Source organism: Olea europaea, chromosome 2, assembly GCF_002742605.1.
Source record: "Olea europaea var. sylvestris chromosome 2, O_europaea_v1, whole genome shotgun sequence".
Lineage (NCBI taxonomy): Eukaryota > Viridiplantae > Streptophyta > Magnoliopsida > Lamiales > Oleaceae > Olea > Olea europaea.
The window spans coordinates 10,126,893-10,147,257 of NC_036238.1; the positions used below are offsets into that span (position 1 = coordinate 10,126,893).

Sequence of the window (20,365 nt, forward strand, 5' to 3'; positions counted from 1 at the left end):
AAATTCGTTAGGGGTGAAAAAGACTTGAGGATCCGTTCTATATTTTATAGAGAATAAAGGGAATTTTATTAGTACCACATAGAAGAAGATTACAAGGAGTGCTTCTATGCATAGAACAAAGGAAAAACTAAATAATAAAAATCAGAAACATACCGAGTTCCATTGTGGTTGCAATTCCAGAAGAGCTAAACTATTCAACGAACCACAAACTATGTCCCATGAAAATGTACAACATAATGAACCTATCTTACAAAGAAATAAGGTAGGTAATGCTGGTCAAAAAGTATAGCATCCTTCTCTGGCTAGATGCAACATGTTATAACCCTGGCGATGCAACGAGATATCCAGTCAACAAAGCAAGAAAAACAAATGATTCCCAGAGGATGGTATATGATTAGCACCAAGTGACCATAAATTCCGTGCAGAACATACAATGGATGAAACAATGGAGATGTGGTTTACTGCTCTTCTAACATATATGATTTTCTGTTTGCATAGGAGTTAGATGCTAGTCGCCAATTAGTGCCCGTGGTCTATGCTCTACTACAAACAGAGACATTCCTGTCTGTGAAACAGCTCTGACGAAAGCCATGTTTGCAGTTACAGTAGGAGCATGCCAGTAGTCTCCAGTACCAAAAACTACCTTGTTTTTCAAGGCCATTTTTCTGGTCGTCGGAAGGTTCATCAATCGTGTTGAAGCACAATCAGGCACTACCCTGTCCCAGTTATAAGCTACTCATTAACAAAAATACAGATTAAAAAAACAATAACAATAGCATCACTGTCAATATGAATATAATGCCAATTTGGGGGCAGTGAGTGAAGAAATGATGGAAAGACCACGTCTACTGGAAGGAAGAAACTGTAAACTTAAATTGGTGTTAGAACTCACTTGAGGAACTTCAGAAAGTGGTTGGCTCTTGATATCTCATTAGGACCACCGCACATTGAGATAAGCTCCTCAAATTCTGAATGAACGCTTTCACATATAATACCTATCTTTCCTGATATTACACCAGCCAGTTCCCCATGGATCGGGTTCTGTATTTCGGAGTTGACCTAGCAAGACATCAAAATTTTTACATTCATCATATTATGTGGCATATATGATCACTATACAAGAATAAGAGAACAAAAATTCCATCTCACAAGTTTAGACTACGTTGTAACAGCAGAAGCCAGTAATACAGAAGGATAAAATAAAAAAACACTTAAAAAGAAATAATAATTTCCCACAACTTTATCTTTGTTGAAGTCAATATATCAAATGAGCTATTTTATATCGCTAGAAGAGAAACATTAACTTAACAGAACAGAGTGAAATTAATTAAAATCAATTGTAAACTCAAAATAACAATTATTTGACATGGGTAGCAGCACTCTGTGAGTGAATATGCATTCTATAAGTAATTTTTCAGTTTTGAACTTTTTTAGTCTTTTGAGCAATTTAATTAAGTCACTTGTATTAAATTAAAATAGCTTGCCACTGACTTGTCACAATATATTCTCTGCTGAAATCTGTAAAAGATAAGAGTAACGGCATTGGCAGAGATACTCGCATATTTAGTCATTGTGCTTCGGAGAACCGAGAATCTGTGAGTGGGTGGTATAAAAAGCTACTTTTAATTTTCAAATTCATTTAGCAAAGATTGTTGCACGACATTGCTCTAGTTTACGATTTTGCTTTAGCCAGATTATAAATAAGGGTAGAGTGGTGAATGTATATATATGGAATGCCTAACAAGAAAAAAGCTATGAATATTTTCAACTGGCCAGTTCTCTTTTCATAAACTAATTCATCAGTTGAAATTCATTATGTAAAGGACTAAGGACTTCATATGTTTCTCTATACACAGTTAGGAACTACAACAAATGTAATATATTTTCTAGTCCATATTAGAGCGATAGTTCAATAGTGAACTTGAGATGATGAATTTAGATGCATAAATATTCCCACACGGGCCACATCATGCTGTAGATTCACCTAACAGTAAGCCTGAAGGATGTTAAATGCAGGAGTTAGCAAATAACAGCTTCCATTGATGGATTCTCAGTAGATAAACATTATGGTTTTGCCTAAGAAGTAAACAGTACAATAATAGAACAAGAATGCATTTCTTATAACGATGAGAAACGATTTCTTCGAAACATTACAACATTGTTTCCCTTAGATCATACCTGTGCAATCACGAACTCATAGTTGCCTTTAAATCGACCCCTCAATTCGCTCTCTGGTTTAGCCAAAAGTTTCTCAGTCCCTCCATTACTGATTCCTGACACGATAGCAATCATTGCTGTCGTATCAAAATTAACTAATTTGGCTCCAATCCCATCAAACAACTCCTTTGATAACCCTTCCTCAAGCCCAGTATACATATCCAAAGGGCAGCAGCAGCATTTCAATCCAGAAACCAGAGAACAGAAAGACGTGCCCAAATTCGAACCACAGGACTCAATGTGCTTCTTGCAAGAGGATAGGATATCTTTCCCTGCAGAATCCAAAAGATGTTTGTCATTCATCCCAAAGCCATCTGTTTCTACCCTTATTTGAAGAACACAAGACTTTGGGAATGACCTTCCAATTAGATTCACACTTGTCCAGTCTTCCTCTAATTCTAACTCTTCATACGAAAATGACTCAAGTTCTAATTTAGTGGCTCCAAATTCATCCCTGAATTTTTGACTATCGCCATCATCAAGTCCATTAGCAAAGAAGAAGATGATAGAAGATGGCCTTAGCGTTACAGGAGACTCGTTTGCCGCCTCAAGTAGTAATCGAATTCGTGTCTTTAAACCTTCGTTTCTGTCCCAAAAAATATATCTGGGGTTCCTATCCGAGACAACAAACCACACAGGGTTTCCATTCAAACTACATACGATATCAACATAGATCCTTTTCGAAGGCGACAGAACAATAGGCTTGCAAACGCGCGATACCCCAGTTACGAATGGCTGCTGAAGAACGTGCACAACTGCCTCCAGATGCCCAATATTGACACTGCCACGAATTCAAATCATGAAAAATTGTTTCAATTCAAGCAAATATTTACATCTTCGCATCATATGTGCAATCATTACAATGTTTTTGGAAAAAAAAAATCCAGATTGTCATACCTGAGAGGGGAAGAAGGAAAGGGATGAGAGAGGCGGTGAAGAAAAGAGAGCTCGGATTGGATTAGTTTGAGAAGGGTAGTTTTTGATGATAAATTGGAGAGTTTCTCGGAGTGAATGATTCGTTGTGTAAGAGCACTGCATCTTTTCTTTGCTTCTTCCACTGCTGCCATGGCTGCTCTTTCCATGCTTCCCCCTTCCATTCTATACTCTTGAGGAAATTGTTGTAAATCACCGGATAACCCATCCATATTTACAAATTGACCTTTGACCGATTTTTTAATTAAAAAAAAAATCGAATTTAAAGATTAAAATATCAAAATACCCTTAGCTCTCACAAAAACCGAATCTCGCAAAACTGAAAAAGCAAGGACAGTTTCCAGTCGGTCGGAGAAGTTGCTATCCATCGCCGGCGAACAGTCTTGTCAAGGTAACCATTATTTGGTTGGATTAATGTTTAGATTTTGGTTAAAGGTGTTAACGATTTATTTGTTGGAGATTTTTTCAATATTTTTTTTTATATAAGTAAAATGGGGTTGTATGGTGTAAAAAATATTTGGTTGTTTGAATTTGGAAGCTTTCCTCGTCGGAAATGGTGATTTTTTGGTGAGAAATCCTTGAAGAAGGCCGGCTGCTGGTGACACAGTCGGCCAAACTAGCGGTTTGGGCCGATTGTCGGCCCACTTTTTTTTTTTGCCTAATTTTTTTCACATATAATTTAATAATTTAATTTTAAATAATTTTTATTATTTGGTTTTAATAAATAATAAATTATTTAGTGTGTCAAATTTAAATAAAATTGTTACAACTAAATTTAAATAAAACTTTTATATTTAATTTTTGTTTTAATATTTATTTTTATTTTTTCATTTTTGGTAAATAATAATTTGAAATAATTGTTGGGAAATTTTTAATTGTAATTTGAAATAATTGTTGAAAATTTAATTTGAAATTTAATATTTATTTTTTATTTTTATTATTAGTTTTTGATAAATAATATTATTTTCATTCATCGAATTTAAATATTTTTTGAACTTAAATTGATTAAAAAAATTGTGATAATTGGGAAAAATTGACATTATTGATAATATGATAAAAATTTTCACATTATTGATGATTTTAATTATTATGAATCTGCGTTTTGCGTATTGTAGTTACAATTTCGTTCGCTAAATTTTCTGTTATTACTATTATCACTTGTACAATGTTCTAACATTTTGAATTTTTACGAGATGAATTATCATCTTGACGCAGAGTTGAGACAGATGTTAGGCAAAGTTACGTGGAATAGTAGCTTTGATTGTTTCACAGCTGTGTTAGAGTTGCTTGATGATTAGCATGCTGATACGCTGCGCCAGTCTTTCCTGTGGCCTTTGTACCCGTTGAGAGATATGCAGTATTCGGGTCAGATTATTGATGCACTCCTATGTCGATTGCTGAGTCCAGTCGACAGCTACACCATCCATTTCGCAATCGGGGGTAAAATCGCTAGTTTTTCGATGTTCGAGTTTGCTCTGATTACGAGATTAAAGATTACGGGCGATGAAGCAGCTGGTGATAGGACTCAGAGAAGAAATAGGCTTCATGACGCTTACTTTGAGGGACAGGGTACTGTGCTTCTTACACAGTTGTTGGACGCAATCAGGAGGTGTGATCAGATGTTAGACAGACTGAAATTAGGTCTGGTCTACATCCTTGATAGCGTGGTGCGGTGTCACCATAAGAAAACTGCGATCGACCTCTTCCATCTGGAGATCGTTGACGACATCGATCGTTTTAACGACTATCCGTGGGGTCGAAGATATTTTGAGGACACTGTACACGTCTTTACCAGATTGCACTCGAAGCCGAAGGGAGTCATGCGTAAGTACGACACCTATGGATTGCCCCTGGCGGTGCAGGTAAATGGTTAACATAATGAATGTTAAAATTATTTTCATATTGAATTTATATATAATAACTGTATGTGTTGCATATCTGAGCGTTTGAGGCCGTCTCCATATTGGGTGCCGGCTTTGCGAGGGGAGGGGAGACATGCTGCCCTCGGATGCACCATTGGAGAACATCTCGATCGGAGGAATGTCCCATTGTGAAACAGTTATCGACTATCCTAAACGACCCTCAGGTGAGTATTATGCATTTGTAATTTATATTGTGCGTGATTTAACATCTGATTGCATGATCGTTAACTAGTTCAAATGTTAATATGTCAGCTTGAAGTCATAACTGAGTTAACGCCGTCCATGGGGGAAGAGACTCAGGGTCTTGTGCGTGAATTAGGCATTTCGCACACCGAAGACGACCATATGTCCGATCCGATCCACGATCGGGATTGTGTGAGCGAATTGAATAAAATCTATTGATTACCGTTTTGTATGAGTTAGCATTTACGGATTAAGTTAATAATTTGTAATGTTGTTGCTTGTGTAGGAGCGTGATCCAGTTGATCGACGATCACCTCCGTCGAGGGCATCTCCTCTGCCTCTCCCGTCCAGAGACCTTTCATGTGGATCTCCCGCATGTAGTCAGGGACACTATTTTGGTGATCTATACGCCCGTCTGAGCTGATTTATAGAAGGGCAGGTCGACGGGCTGCATCGAGAGATGATAGAGAGGGTTGATGATCTGGGACGACAGTTGGTAGGAAGGGTCGAAGGTTTGTTGAATGAGATTGCAGCACTTCGGGGTGATATAGCCGGTAGGCGATGGGTTGACGGAGACGGTGATCGAGGGGGTGATCGAGGGGGTGATCGAGAGGGTGATAGGGACGGGGGTGATAGAGATGGGGGTCTCCGGCAGTCATACATACATGATGATGATGCATGGGAATCGTTTATTTTATCCGTGGAGCGCGATCGACGGGAGCATGACAGAGGAAGGGGGCTCGTCGGGGAGGGTGACGGTGGCAGATGAGGGAGTGGCCCCGTCGGGGACGGAGACGATGGCAAATGTGGGAGTGGGCCCGTTGGGGATGGAGATGGTGGCAGATGTGAGAGTGGCAGATGAGGGAGTAGCCCCGTCGGAGACCGTGGCAGATGAGGGGATGGAAGACGTGGTGAGCCCTAGGGTGGATGAGGTGGCAGTGTATAAAGCAAAAAATCGTGCTGTTGACATGCCGGAGACAGTGGTCGGCAAGAGGTCGAGAGTGCCATCACAATACGTCGTCTTTTCCTTTACGACTGAAGCAAAGAGGAGGAGGTTCATCAATGGGAGGTACCCCATTCTGTTCCGGGAGATTGACCATGCGAAGTGGAAAGCATTTGAGGCTGAGTGGCGAAGAATGTTGCTCGGGTAAGTATTGTATGATTTAGTAGACTAGAATTACTCGTTTATGCTTCGTTTAACATTTTTTCTATTTTATTTCCAGAGCCACGCACATGATAGCCGGAAGGACGATATTGGACGCATACAAGTGGTTCCATGATATCACCACTCAGGGGGCTTGGCTCGTCGACGATGTAAGTGAAGTGTTATTGTTACTTTTTGTATACGTTATGTTTAATTTGGTAAATGAAATAAGTATTTATGTTTTTGTTTTCTTGATGTAGTACATCGACATGGCCATGAACTTGTTGCGCGATCGAGTTGAGAGATATCCACAATCATTCCACAAGCCTGGCCGCATAATACTGAACACCGAGTTTTTTCGTGCCGTTACCTCTTGTGCAGCTTTGAAGAGCTTTACCTCTTGTGCTGGGGCTAGCACGCTTGTGCAATTATGTGATTTCGCACATCGATCGTGAAACCACTGCTGCAGCTTCGTACGGATATTCTCAATTAGTGCGAGAATGGGTAACTCTCGATCCCTCTTAAATAATGCATTGAGAGACTCCGCGTTGTTTGACGTCATCATATTGTATCGATGTCTTGGAAAATATGAGCGCGCCCAATGTTCAATCCCCATTTTCGTTAGATAGTCCCATGCCGGGAATGATTTGTTTCCTATTTCAACTATGTACCTATTACACTCTTCAATACTGTAAGTTTCGGCCGCTCTCCTAAACAATGAAACGATACCTTTGCCCCGATACCTGGTCTTCAAGTTACCTTGTATATGGTACATGCAATACCCACGATGTGCATCGGGAAAAACTTCAGCAATACCATTTATTATAGACTGTCCCCGATCGGTGACAAATGCAAGGTCCTCGACTTCTCCGATTACTTCCCTTAGTTTTGTGAAGAACCAACGCATCGACAGATCATTCTCATTATAAATTATGCTGAATGCAAGAGGGTAAATTTGAATATTGGCATCTTGACATGTAGCAATAATCAACTTGCCTTGGTATTTGGATTTCAGAGTTGTACCGTCGACTAGAATTAGGGGTTGCATAGCATTTCGAAATCTCCGAATGCATTGTCCAAGGGTCATAAAGAAGAATTTGAAGCAGTTATTGGCCTCCGTCTCAATAAAAAAATGTCAAGCCAGTATTAATTTTCTCCATATTATGGCAATACCTGGCCAATTTAGCATAGCTTTCCTCTGTCGAGCCCATTAAATCCTCCAATTCGCATTATTTGGCCTTCCAGGTCTTCTGGTAGCTCATGACTACTCCTTACTCTCGACGAACATCATTAATGATGTCCAATGGTCTGTAGATTGTCCGTGGATCCTGATGCTTGTACATTATCTGTCGACCAATAAACCTAGCTCGGGCTTGCTTGTGATCATTGCAACAAACTCTCACTTCACAAGTATGTTCTCGTGTATATTCGCGAATTACGAAATACTCATTCGTGTCCATCTTTGTTGCTCGCAAACGCCAACTGCAACTATCATCTACACATGATAGCGTCAACAATGACCTATTCAATTTTTTTCACTCTAAATTCGAAGTTGTATTTTAGTGTAATTAGGTGCACGGTTTCTTGCAAATCTTTCTTCGTTTCAAACAGTTGCTCGACATACAAATCCTCATTATCAGGAACCACACAAGAGGAGTTAGAGGATGGTCCACTCGATCTAACCCCCGAGGTGCCACCCTACTCATATCTCTGTCGGGATAAAGCAATCAAGTCCTTGTTTGTAAAAGTATTTGCATTTTCATTCTCGTTGTCACGAGCAGCGAAGGGGATTTTGTGTGCAACTATCTCTAGAATAACCATATCATCTTTACGAGCTATCTCTACCGTATCCCAAAAATTATTCGCATTGTGATCCCCACCTCCCGAGTCTACTTGTTCATCTTCGACGACATCCTTCCTTACTAAAGTCACGCAAAGAGGAGTCATGTGCTTATTGTTCAGTTCAATCAGATAATTCACTTCATCAACAGAAGAAATCATTATATGTTGAATCGGAACCGATGCATGCTCGCTGAATTTAAATTTAAATTTCATGTTGCACTGAGAAGGATCAACATTCAACTTGTTCTGTAAATCATACGATGTACGTGATGATATGGAAATTGCGATACCACCACGTTTATCACTTGTCCTTTTCCATACTCATTGATCTCTTTCGTCTAATTCGAAATCATCAAAGTAACAAATTGAGACTACAACTATATCTGCATGTCGAAACAGAATTTTTAATTACAAGAAAAATATCAACAGCAATAAAAATAATCCAAAAAAGGGGAAAAAGAAAACAGTTGGCAAACAGTCGGCTGTTTAAACCGCCTGTTAAACAGTCGATCAAATAGTAGGCCAACAGTCGGTCAAAACAGTCGGCTGTTTGACCGACTGTTTGGCCGACTGTAACAGCTAGTCAAACAGTCGATTCACCGACGCCAGCATAAATATGCAGATGAAATTTTTTCGAAAAAATACTTAAAAAATTATAGATCTATTACATTTTTTCTACTAATAATTAAATATTGAAATACAATTTATCGATTTAAACATACAATAATTTAACGAAAATAAGATTAAATCTGTGTATATAAACTTACCGAACCGACGAGATTGATGTCCACAAATTTTTCGACTTTCGATTTCGATAAATTTTTAAGTTTCTGCAGTTGAAGCAGATGAAGGATGAGAGTGTTTTATTTATCTATATTGGAGTAAACAGATAAGAAATGTAGGAAGTATTTGATTTTTATTTGTTAAGTGAAAGGATATTCATGTCTTTTTAAAAAAGCAACTTTTGTAATTGTATAATGTATTTAAGGGTATTTTTGTCTTTTAACATTGGATAGGCCATTTTCATAATATCCCTTTGTTGAGAAGTCAATATGGAATTTAAATAATTTGACCAGGTTAATTTTAAAGTACCCCTATACTCTTCTCTGTGTGAAGCAATCAAAAGGAAAATTGCTCTAAAGGTATCTAACCTATTGTTCGTGAGATGATCAAGTTGGTCCTCCATCTTCCATTGTTCATTTCTCAGCAACTAAAATTCTTCATAACTCTACGAAAGTAGATTTTATTTCTGAACAAGATCGTTTTTACAGAAGTTAGTGGAGAACGAGACTACTTAAAACTCATCCTATTGGTTAGTGGTAGTCAATGAAAAGGACTAGTTGCTGAATGTAGAACTATAGAAGAACTATTTAGAGAAGTTCACTTGATACATAAACTCATACATGTTTGGAAAGTGTTTAAACGTTATTTAATTAATATATAGATGTAAATGAATAATTAAAGTGAGTAGCATTTGTGGATGTCTCGAACTATGTAAACAAGAATGTCTTGAGTTTTTATAAAGACTTCATAAACATAAGCCTGTTGTACACTTAAGACATAATTGTGCTGATTTAGTGCACTTATTGAGTAGGCTTGTTATAGAAGTTCAAATTATACTTACTATAGATTTTGCTAAAGTGTCTTCAAATCTTGATGTCCTATTTGCCACCAACAAATCTTGACAACTTATGCTGTCAATTTTTTCTGTTTGATCAACAAAAAATGAAAATGTATACATTTTCGTGATCAACACATGTTTCTTAATGTTATCATGTATTTGCTGGATTTTAGTTATGTGCAAAAATTTGCTGGTTTATTATGTAATTAATGATTTAAAGTTGTATTGTTCGTTGAAGTTTTTTGACTAGTAGAGAGGAAAAGAAATATGTGGATAAAGGAAAGATTAAAAAAGAAATAAGAAGAGGAGAGATATAAGTACTTTGTCAAAATATCAAACTTAAATTTTAATAATACATTTCATAAGATTCACAATTATTACCTACTAATGCACTTCTAATTTCTATTACATTAAAATTTTACCTCAAATTAGGGGCAATGGGCCCTAGCCCGCTTGTGAGAGCTCCACCTAGGGACGACTTGGGCCTACATTTACAATGGCCCAAAGTTGAGTCGAACTCCATGTCTAGCTTGGCAAGATCAAGTCTTGGTTTCACAGGGTGCCTTTCTTCTTAGCATAGAAAGGGATACCATGTAGAAGTAGTCTGCTCCGCTAGACTGCCTTTCGCCTTTTCTCGAGAGCGTTGGGATGAAAGAAAATTTGATTACAATTTTGCAGAAAGCTTATAACAGAGAATTTGAATGCATTGAAAGTAAATTGATCTTTGATTGATGAAAGCTGAAATTTAAAATTGATAAAAGAAAAAAATTACAATTGCTGGTGCAGGGGCAGACACCAGTGAGTTTTAAAGATTTTTAAATGTTGAGGAATCGTACTAAACATTTACAAATACCAGAGCTATTTTACAACAGAAATAACTATTACAATGTAAAGAAAATTACAACTCAAACTTGAACTAATATTTACAATGTGCGGTTGAAGTTGGGCAAACTGCGGCTGCGATTGTGTCAAGAGGCTAAGTAAAGCTACGGTCCTCGACATTCTACCCCATTTATTTTGACGATGTCCTCAATGCTATCAATGCATGATAGGCTTCAATCAATGATTTGAAGGCTCCAAAATCTTTTTATTTTTCCCAAGTATTTTCCTCGCTGCTGCATTCAATCAATTTGATCAAGTACTTTTAATGATCTTTTTTTGAAACTCGAGTGATTCAATGGTCAAGATTAACTTCAGCAACCTTCTTTCCAGCTTTCTTTAGTTCAAACACAGGTCGCTTTGGCTCATTTCTAGATGCGTCCTCCTTATCTGTAAAGTATGGTTTCAGCACACTAACATGAAGGACCTTGTGGATTTCGCACCATGAAGGGAGTTCAACTCTGTATGCGACTCTCCCAATCCTTTTCACGATGGGTAATGGTCCAATATATTTCGGTGCCAATCTCGAGTCCTTTGCTTTTGTCAGTTTATAATAATTTTTGTCGGGAAGCTTAACCACTATCAAATCTCCAACATTGAATTCAAGGAAATGGCGCTTCAGATCTGCAGACTTTTTATGTATTTTTGAGCTTTCTCAAGATAACTCTGAGTAATTTCAATATTTTGTTTCCACGCTTGAGAAAAGTTTTTCGCTTGAGGAGAATTGGTACTTTGTTTGATATCCACTGTATGAGAGAGTAACGGTTGCTAGCCAGTAACAATCCCAGAAGGACTCTTATTGGTGGAAGATTTCTTTTGAGCATTGAAACAAATCTGCATCGCATCCAAAAGTTTCATCCAATTTTTCAGCGAAGTAGAGATAAATGCCGAAGATATTCTTCTAGCAAAGAATTTGTCAGTCAGTTTGTGAGTGAAAACTAGAACTCATGCTCAAAGTTGAACCAAGAAGTTTAAACAATTCGATCCAAAATATGCCAGTGAATCGAGGATCTCGATCACTGACAATGTCCTTAGGCAGTCCCCAGTATTTGACAATATGTTTGAAGAAGAGTTGAGCTGTCTCTTCCGCTAATACACACTTAGGTTGCGATGAAAGTTGTGTACTTTAATAAATGGTCCACCACAACGATGATAGTGTCAAAATCCTCAACTTTTGGCAACCCAATAATGTAATCCATCAATACACTTTCGAATGGCCTAGGTGGGACGAAAATGGGCTCCAGCAAGCCTACATTTTTTCTGATAATCTGCCTTATCTTGCTGACAAATAAGATAGGTTTTCACATAAGTTGCAATGTCGTCCCGCATTTGAGGTTAATAGTATGCACATCGTAGTAGTGTACAAGTGCGTTCCTCTCCAGGATGCCCTACCCAAATCGTGTCGTAGCATTCCATAATTAGAGATTTCTACAAATCTCCATCCTTAGGAACATATAGGCGATCTCTCTTAGTCTTCACTACTTGATGAGGTAAACCAAATACTGAGTAGTCGGTCCTTATCCATAAATGCCCAAATTTGGTCTCTTGTGGTTGTGGTAACGATATTTCCTAAAAGAGCAGCCACAGAGCAAATGACAGTCAAATCGACTCATCGACTAAGAGCATCAGTAACATAATTACTAGATTCGAGACGATAGTCTAGCATAAAACTAAACTCGGAAAGAAATTTCTGCCAACGAGCCTATTTGTTCGATAGTTTTGGTTGGGACATGAAGTGACTAACCGCAGTGTTATCTGTCTTCACAATAAATGGAGACCCAAGAAAATAGTGATGCCATCTTCTAAAGCAATGGACTACTGCCAACAATCCTTTTCATGCACCGAGTAACGATGTTCTGTTTAGTTCAATTGCCGGCTCTCATAAGCTACCGGATGTCCTTCTTGCATAAAGATTCCACCAAGTGCAAAATTTGAAGCATCTGCATGGATTTCGAATGGTTTAGTCATATTTGATAAGGCTAAAACTGGTTTGTCCACATGGACTTCTTCAATCTTTCAAAAGCAGTTTGGCATTGGGACGACCTGTCCCGATCTTTATCCTTTTTTGTCGATTCGGTAAGTGGCAGTGCAATTTCTGAGTAGCCTTTCACAATCTTTGATAGTAATTACATAACCTAAGAAATGAACATATATCATGTACAATTTTTGGTGGATGCCAATCTTTGATGGTTGTAACTTTCTTCGAATCCATACGGATTTTACCTTGTTTAATGATGTAACCCAAGAAACTGATAAATGTCTAAGTGAATGAGTATTTAGATTGCTTGGCATAGAGTTTATTCTCTCGTAGCAGATTAAAAACTTGTCTTACATGTCTCGCTGTAGATTACTATGTCGTCCAAGTACACCACGACAAAATCATTTAAGAACTCGTGAAGTACCTTATTCATCATAGTACAAAACGTTGCTGGAGCATTTGTTAAGTCAAAATGCATCACTTTAAATTCAAAGGCTTCATATCTGGTTACCACCGTAGTCTTTACTTCATCTCCCTCCTTGATTCGAACTTGCTAGTATCTGGACCTAAGATCAATTTTTGTGTAATATTTCGCCCGACAACCAGTGGGGTAGGATAGCTATTCTTTACAGTGATCTTGTTCGAGGCTCGATAGTCACAACACAGTCTAAGAGACTCAATTGGCCTTTTTTTAAAAACAACACATGAGCTCCATATGGTGGCTTTGCAGGCACAATAATTCCACTCTCCAACATTTCTCCCAATTGCTTTATAAGCTCTTCAAGCCCAGGCTAAGACATATGATATGGTGCCTTGGCGGGAGGTTTGGTATCTGCAATAAGTTCAATTTCATGATCAATAATCCTCCTTGGTGGCAATTTCATTGGTAATTCGTTCGACATGATGTCCTCAAATTCTCGAATAAGCCTTTTAACGGGTTGTGGAATAGGATCAGTCGCCTTTTCAATCTCCTTTAATTAAAGAGTGTACAAAAAAGAAGGTTCATTTCTTTTGAAACCCTTACTAAATTGCATAGCCATAATACTCCTCTCGCTCATCATCCTAGCTTGTGTTGGGATGATATGCAGCTTATTACCCATCATCATTAATGAATTGAAATATGGCAACACTGCTATTTTAGTATCCCGAAGGAATTCCAATTCTAAAATAAGCTTGAAGTCATCCATTTGAACTGCAGATAAATTTGTCCTTCCCTCGTAAGGACCTGCTTTGATCAGCACCGACTTTGCCACTCCAGCTATTGGTTGAGCAGTGGAGTTGATTGCTTTGACTTTCCCAGTGCCCTTTTCTAGAACAAGTTCGAGTCGCTCTACTTCGGTACATGCAAGGTAGTTGTAGGTAGCACCAGTATCCACCATAGTCCTGATTGGTTTCCCATTGATCTTTACATAAAATGTACATTAGGCCTTTGGCCTTACAAATACGAACCTTTGCTTCTTCCGTCTTTACCTCTTTCAAGGGGTCATTATCCTTTTTAGCAACTCGATGCGACAGTATATTACAACAATGTGAGAATGCACCAATTACATTCTCATCCTCTTCGGAGTTGGTCTTACCATGACAACTAGCTTGTGGGGCATCTTGCTTTGAACTTGATCCACCACTTGGTAGTTAACAATATGCATTCACCATCTATTTCTAAGGACACTCCGACACACGATGAGGTCCTTCGTATAAAAAGCACATTAGTTTAGGAGTGGCATCAAGTCGGCCCTTCGTTGCTTTTTCTTTGTTCCAGTTGTTACTGTTGCTACCGTTAGAGTTCCATTGATGGCTATTACAATAATTTCCTTAAAAGTGACGGGTGCTTTGATAGATTCCTCCCTTATTTTGAGAGTAACGCTCTCTCTCATTCGAGTTCAAGCTGGGTCTATAAGGTTTGTTTCCACCTCCAATTGCTTGATTATTCCCCGAAGGTCGATCTTTTCTCGATTCCATTTGATAGTCACTCAAACATTCGACGACTCCCATGGCCGCGCTCAAATCAATAACTTTCTATCTCTAAAGTTCCGTGCGTGTCCACGATTTCAACCCTTCCATAAAGGTGAAGAGCTGATTCTTTTCCGACATATCTCAAATATTCAGCATATGCCCTGAAAAGGCTTTCACATACTCCTTGATGGAGCTTGTATGTTTTTAGGTCTCGCAGTGCCTGTCGAGCCTGATACTCAACTTTTTTAGGAAAAACTGTGATTTTATTGCTTCCTTGAGGAGATCCCAAGAATCTATTAGGACCCTGTTAAACTGAATATCAACATATTTTGTTCGCCACCATAGTTTCGCATCTCCTCCCAGATACATGGTAGCTGTGGTTACCTTTCTTACTTTGTCTTCAATTGAAGCTGTGAGAAAGTATTGTTCCAAGTCAAATAAGAAGTTTTCGACTTCCTTTGCATCACGTGCCTTTCCATAGGTACACGGTTCAGGAATTCTGAGTCTGGGAGCATACTCATGTACGGAAGCTTGTCAATTGCCCACTGCACGTTGGAGTACTTATAATTGAACTCTCAATGCTTCCATTTCATCCTGCAGATCAGGAATGATTGCAACAGTTTCAGTCATTGCTGCGTATCCTTTTGGTTTTCATCTATTGGATGTGTAAATCACGAATTTTCGACTCTGCCACCTCAACTTTTCCCTTGAGGCCCTCTACAGCATAGCACAACCTAATAGTTGTCTAATCAAGCACATCAACGCGCTATTTAGTACTCTTCTTTCGAGCATCTCCCACTTTAGTGGTGTGTGATATAATTGGATCCATAGCTTTCTTATCGAGGGTCGTGAGCCACAGCTTTGATACCAACTTTCATGGGGTGCATTTCTTCTTGGCACAGAAAGGGACACCGTGTGGCAATAATATGCTCCGCTAGACTGGCTTCCGCCTTTTCTCGATCACGTCGAGACGAAAGAAAATTTGATTACAATTTTGTAGAAAGCTTACAATAGAGAATTTGAATGCATTGAAAGTAAATTGATGTTTGATTAATGAAAGCTAAAAATTACAATTGTTGGTATAGGAGGAGGACACCAGTGAGTTTGAAAGATTTTGAATGACTAGTGCCCCCCTATAATAGCTTTCGAAACAAAATCTAAGTGATAGGAGTAGACGTTTAAATGACGAGGAATCATACTAAACATTTATAAATACCAGAGCTATTTTACAACTGAAATAACTATTATAATTTAAAGAAAATTACAACTCAAACTTAAACTAATATTTACAATATGAGGTCGAAATTGGGCAAATTGCGACTGTGATTGTGTCAAGGGTCTAGGTAAAGCTACGGTCTTTGACACTTGGGCATGTTTTACAAGTCAATCCCAAGTCCAAAATAAGAGGAGGTTTTTTACATTGTATTTAATTTCTTTTAATAAATTATATTTTTAATAAAAAATTACAAGACCCCAGGAACAAGTTTAAAGAACTCTACACAAACCTCTTGGTCAACAAGTTAGGACGACCAACTCATTGACCAATGGGATGAACTTGACTCGTTCAAGAAGTTGAATTGAGTTTGAGTGATCATTGTCGAGTGAGTCAACTTCATTTTATTGCCATCCTTACTTCAATCTCCATTTATTTTGGACACAATGATAGTGTTGGGTCCAATCCAATGCCAATTCACATACAACCCTAAACAGACAAGAAACATAAATAGAGTCGCAAAAAATGTTTGATAGAGATTTCTTTAGGATAGATTTTGTGAAAAAAGTCATTTGTTTGAAAATGAACTATTTTATCATCCCCTGTTTGGTTAGATATTAAAATCAAAATTTCAGTAAATTTTAATAAAAGTTGATACAATTTATTTATTGTTGAAAAGTTGTACAAAATATTAAAATTTCGTATAAAACAGGGGCGAAAGAACGGGTAGTCCAAAATGAGAATAGAAAATGGGAAACCGGGCTACATACAAAGGGATGCTTGTCTCCCTCCAGGGAAACCCCTCGAGTCTCTACACAAAGCAGCGGGGTGCAGAATCCTATTCCGGCTAATACTCAGTTACCAATATAATGGATGGTGGAGAGGAATCGATAGAGGCAGTGGCGGCCGCTCGGTGAAAGAGGCTGAGATCGCTCAAAATGGCTCAGGAACTCCTTAATACGCCAGATGCTAATGCTGAAAATGACAACAATCAAGAACAAAAAGAGGAAGAAGAGCAAAAGCAAGAGTAATTTTCTCTTCGTTTCCCCCCATTTTATTTTTGTTTAGGTAAGAAAGTTGCTGTTATTCATTTGTTCTGTCCATTATCTAGCTTGAAATTTAAGATGAAATTATGTCTTGTTATGGATTGAGTTTTAACAAATAATTAAGTACTGGGTGCTGAAATGTAGTACTTTCTGTTGAAATTGCGGATGATGTTTAATAGTTAAGTTATAAATTTGATGATAAAGGTACTTACAGGCATTGAATATAGGCCTTGCTATGATTTCGCTCAAGATAATTATATGAATCTTCGACTAAGATTGTTCTGAGGCTTAATTTCGCTTAAGATTATAATATGAATCTTGGACTAAGATTGTCGTAAGGCTTTTATATATAAATTTCATAACTAGTTGTCCTTGTCTGTTTCGAAGATTCCAATGATTGTTTCAATCAATCATGAGCGGAACATCTTCAAAAAACTAATCTTATTTTGCATTTTTGCTGAATTATGAAATTGAGAATTTTCATATGATTTTTCCGAGGATTGATGTAATTGGGCTTTTAAATCACACCACTGAAGTAGCTACCTAATTTAGTAGCTTGTGTACAAGTATTTCCATTGAAGATAATTTTGCAATATTAATCATTTTGTTTTGGAAGCAGTTTAATTCTCTAATATCTTTGACATATATTACACTAATATAATGTTTACATACAAACAGCAGCATGTCTTGTGAGAAAATGTAGAACACATAACCGCAATTTAAATTTTCTGCTGCATTCTGTCAATTTTTGGGTTATCAGCATTTTCTTATTGTGAAGTACAGAAGGCATCAATTTTGTATTTTTATTTAGGCTAGAAGGTTGTGATTCGGAATGAAAATGTGTAGATGGTGATTTTTCCATTGGAACTAGTCAAATTATGAACATGCTTGGTTGTGCTTAGAATTTACCATTCTAGATTTTTTTGAAAGCCTCTATTCTAGAAAGTTAGTTAAAACTGACTTTCAATAACACGTAACTTTTTCTTATTAACAAAAACTAACTTCGAAAAAAAAATAATGTTTGGAAAATAAGTAACATAAGTGACATACTTTTAAGCACATCCATATATAGGCTGGGCCCATTTATTAACTTTTTATTGGAGATACTTGACTCTTATATATGTAGTAAACCAGAACGTGTTTAATGCAAATTAAGTCAGATCTGATTCCATTAGCAAATGTATATTGATGAGACTAGAGTCATAATTTTGTGGCTCACTTCCTGTTTCCATGAGATTTTGCAATTTATGCTCCATATAGAAGTCAATTAAGATTCTCATTTCTCAAATTTCCTTAATAACATCCGGATGAGTTATTGCCACAAGAATTGGCCATTTCTGGATCCCATACTTGATCAATTTCATTACTGATATAATGTATTTTTATAAATTCTTAAAGAGATTTGAATCATTCTAATTGCCGTTGGCATTTAATGGTTTTGAACTAATATAATGTGCTTTTCTGTGGCTTCAATGGGCAACAGTAGATGCAAGTTTTACTGTGCTATTTTCCAGAATTTATGGCACAAATATGGTCAACACTGTACAGCCGAGATACCTATATTATCCACATCACATTTTCATTTGTTTGCTTCTGGTATATAAACTTGGCCGAGGTGATCATTGGTTCCATTATTTGTTATGAACAGTTGTGAGATACTCTGTTGGCAGATTAATGCTCCATTTGTCTAAAATTGTTATAACTTTTTAGGGTGAATAGTATTAGGTCCCACAAAATGTGTGGATAATAAACGAGTTGTAGCTATGAATGTGAGGTTGAAATTAATGTTTGACATTAAGTCGATAAAAAGGAAATTATTAGTAACTTTTTAGGAAACATGTAAAACAGACTTATTTTCATGAGCTTATCCTCTATACTTTTTGTTTGGAGACGACCACTCTGGCATGATGATCGCCACTAATTGATTGCTCTTTGTATATTACAATAAGATCTTTGTATGTAGTTTTGATCATGCTTTACGACTAGTAAGTGTTTCCATCCTGCAAATGTTCTTATCTTAGCATAGCTGGGAATGGTGTTGTATTTATAAGCATCCTACGAAATGATTTGTAAGGTTGTATGTGAACTAATTGGCGTGAATAAACCGTGTTTTTTGCAGAGCAAGAAGAAGCAAAGAGGAGATTGAAAGAAGATGGCAAAAATGGCGTCCAAGACTGAAGGGAAACATCAATTCTAGACCGTGAATTACAAAGCATGTTCTACAATCATTTTTAGTTTGTATAACTCTGTTTTCTTAGAATCTTTAATAGAATGTATTTCACTCAATCTAGGTTTATTTAAGATGCTTGAAACATTAGACGTAAATTTTATGTATCAAATGACCTGATGGAAATTAACAATGAAATGTGATTTAAAAGGACATAACTACAATGGTTGAGTTCATAAATAATGCTATTGTTATTGTAAAGGTAGATTGTACATCACAGTTGTTTTTGTAGCCATGAACTCGAATTGTATGAGTTTAACGTGACTGAATTGAGCTATGTACATCAAGTTATTTTTCCACCTGGGCTTGGCAAACCCAATTGGCCTAAGACATTGAAATGCTTGAATTTGAAACTCTTCATTGTAAAATCAAGATTGGAGCGAGATGCAAATGTATGAGAAGTTTTTATATTTGGCCATTTGTAACATTTTTAAGCCTCTACACATGAACAAATTCTTGGCAGTTTAGTTTACCTAACCGAAAGGTTGATAAACAATAAGAGTTTTGCTAGTTGTCCAGGGCAAAATGGGTCCTGGACGAACAAGGGGCTAGAGTGACAGGCCCATGTCACTCTAGCAAAACTCTTAACAATAATGCCGCTTGTCCAGGGCAGCACATTTTATGCTCCAGAAATTCAGGGCCCATGTGGCTCTGGACAATGGCAGCACTCGTTGATTAATTTGCTCGAAATGAAGATTGTACAAGATGCAAGTTTATCATAAACACTATCGTAGAAAAACATGTACGGTAACAGTCATAGTACCAATCACAATGCAACTTATTACTTTTCTATATGTGTGTGTGTGTATTTTTTTTTTTTTTTTTTTTTTCAACATCAACATGACAACATCACTTTCTTCATTATCATTAAAAATAACATCCTCTAACTCTAATTCATCTAATGATAGATTAGCAATTTCAAGTAGCCTTACACCTTCAACCTTCAAAAGTATTAAATGAGCCTCCGCCAATGTACCACATTTTGAATTTTCTTTTTGAATAAATATTGAGGTGATTTGTTTAAAAAGCCTAGTTAACAATAATGTTTGGTAAAATAAGCTATGGTCAATACTTTTTGATTAACTAACCTTTAGTCTATTTTATCACGTATTAAAAGTCTTAAATACCCTTCATTTGGAATATCTAAAATATCCAAAAACAAAAATGTACCAAATTCCCCAAACATAAATCCCTACTTTCATTCTAA

General features: G+C 37.2%; 2 protein-coding genes and 1 long non-coding RNA gene across 3 annotated transcripts; 2 read left to right on the forward strand and 1 right to left on the reverse strand.

Annotated features, from left to right (window-relative positions):
- Positions 1–14: 14 nt before the first annotated feature.
- On the reverse strand, positions 15–3,377 carry LOC111410707 (UPF0415 protein C7orf25 homolog). The gene is made up of 4 exons (XM_023041186.1): positions 3,115–3,377; positions 2,179–2,998; positions 893–1,059; positions 15–716 (listed from the first exon to the last, which is right to left on the reverse strand). The coding sequence occupies exons 1-4, from the start codon at positions 3,360–3,362 to the stop codon at positions 509–511; spliced, it is 1,443 nt and encodes a 480-aa protein (XP_022896954.1). The 5' UTR covers positions 3,363–3,377; the 3' UTR covers positions 15–508.
- A 2,675-nt stretch (positions 3,378–6,052) lies between these two features.
- LOC111372194 lies at positions 6,053–6,918 on the forward strand. The gene is made up of 3 exons (XM_022994414.1): positions 6,053–6,402; positions 6,479–6,569; positions 6,660–6,918. The coding sequence occupies exons 1-3, from the start codon at positions 6,053–6,055 to the stop codon at positions 6,852–6,854; spliced, it is 636 nt and encodes a 211-aa protein (XP_022850182.1). The 3' UTR covers positions 6,855–6,918.
- A 9,718-nt stretch (positions 6,919–16,636) lies between these two features.
- LOC111410722 lies at positions 16,637–19,423 on the forward strand. The gene is made up of 2 exons (XR_002705744.1): positions 16,637–16,953; positions 19,051–19,423. It is a non-coding gene; the product is annotated as an uncharacterized LOC111410722 (long non-coding RNA).
- The last annotated feature ends 942 nt before the right edge of the window (positions 19,424–20,365 follow it).

Bases quoted from the DNA above. Each gene is read 5' to 3' on its own strand.
- LOC111372194 (XM_022994414.1), top strand. From the start codon at position 6,053: ATGGCAAATGTGGGAGTGGGCCCGTTGGGGATGGAGATGGTGGCAGAT. The intron at 6,403-6,478 runs GTAAGTATTGTA...TTTTATTTCCAG, and splicing joins TGGCGAAGAATGTTGCTCGG to AGCCACGCACATGATAGCCG. The intron at 6,570-6,659 runs GTAAGTGAAGTG...TTCTTGATGTAG, and splicing joins GGGCTTGGCTCGTCGACGAT to TACATCGACATGGCCATGAA.
- LOC111410707 (XM_023041186.1), bottom strand. From the start codon at position 3,362: ATGGATGGGTTATCCGGTGATTTACAACAATTTCCTCAAGAGTATAGA. The intron at 2,999-3,114 runs GTATGACAATCT...AATTCGTGGCAG, and splicing joins TTTCCTTCTTCCCCTCTCAG to TGTCAATATTGGGCATCTGG. The intron at 1,060-2,178 runs GTATGATCTAAG...ATGTCTTGCTAG, and splicing joins ATGAGTTCGTGATTGCACAG to GTCAACTCCGAAATACAGAA.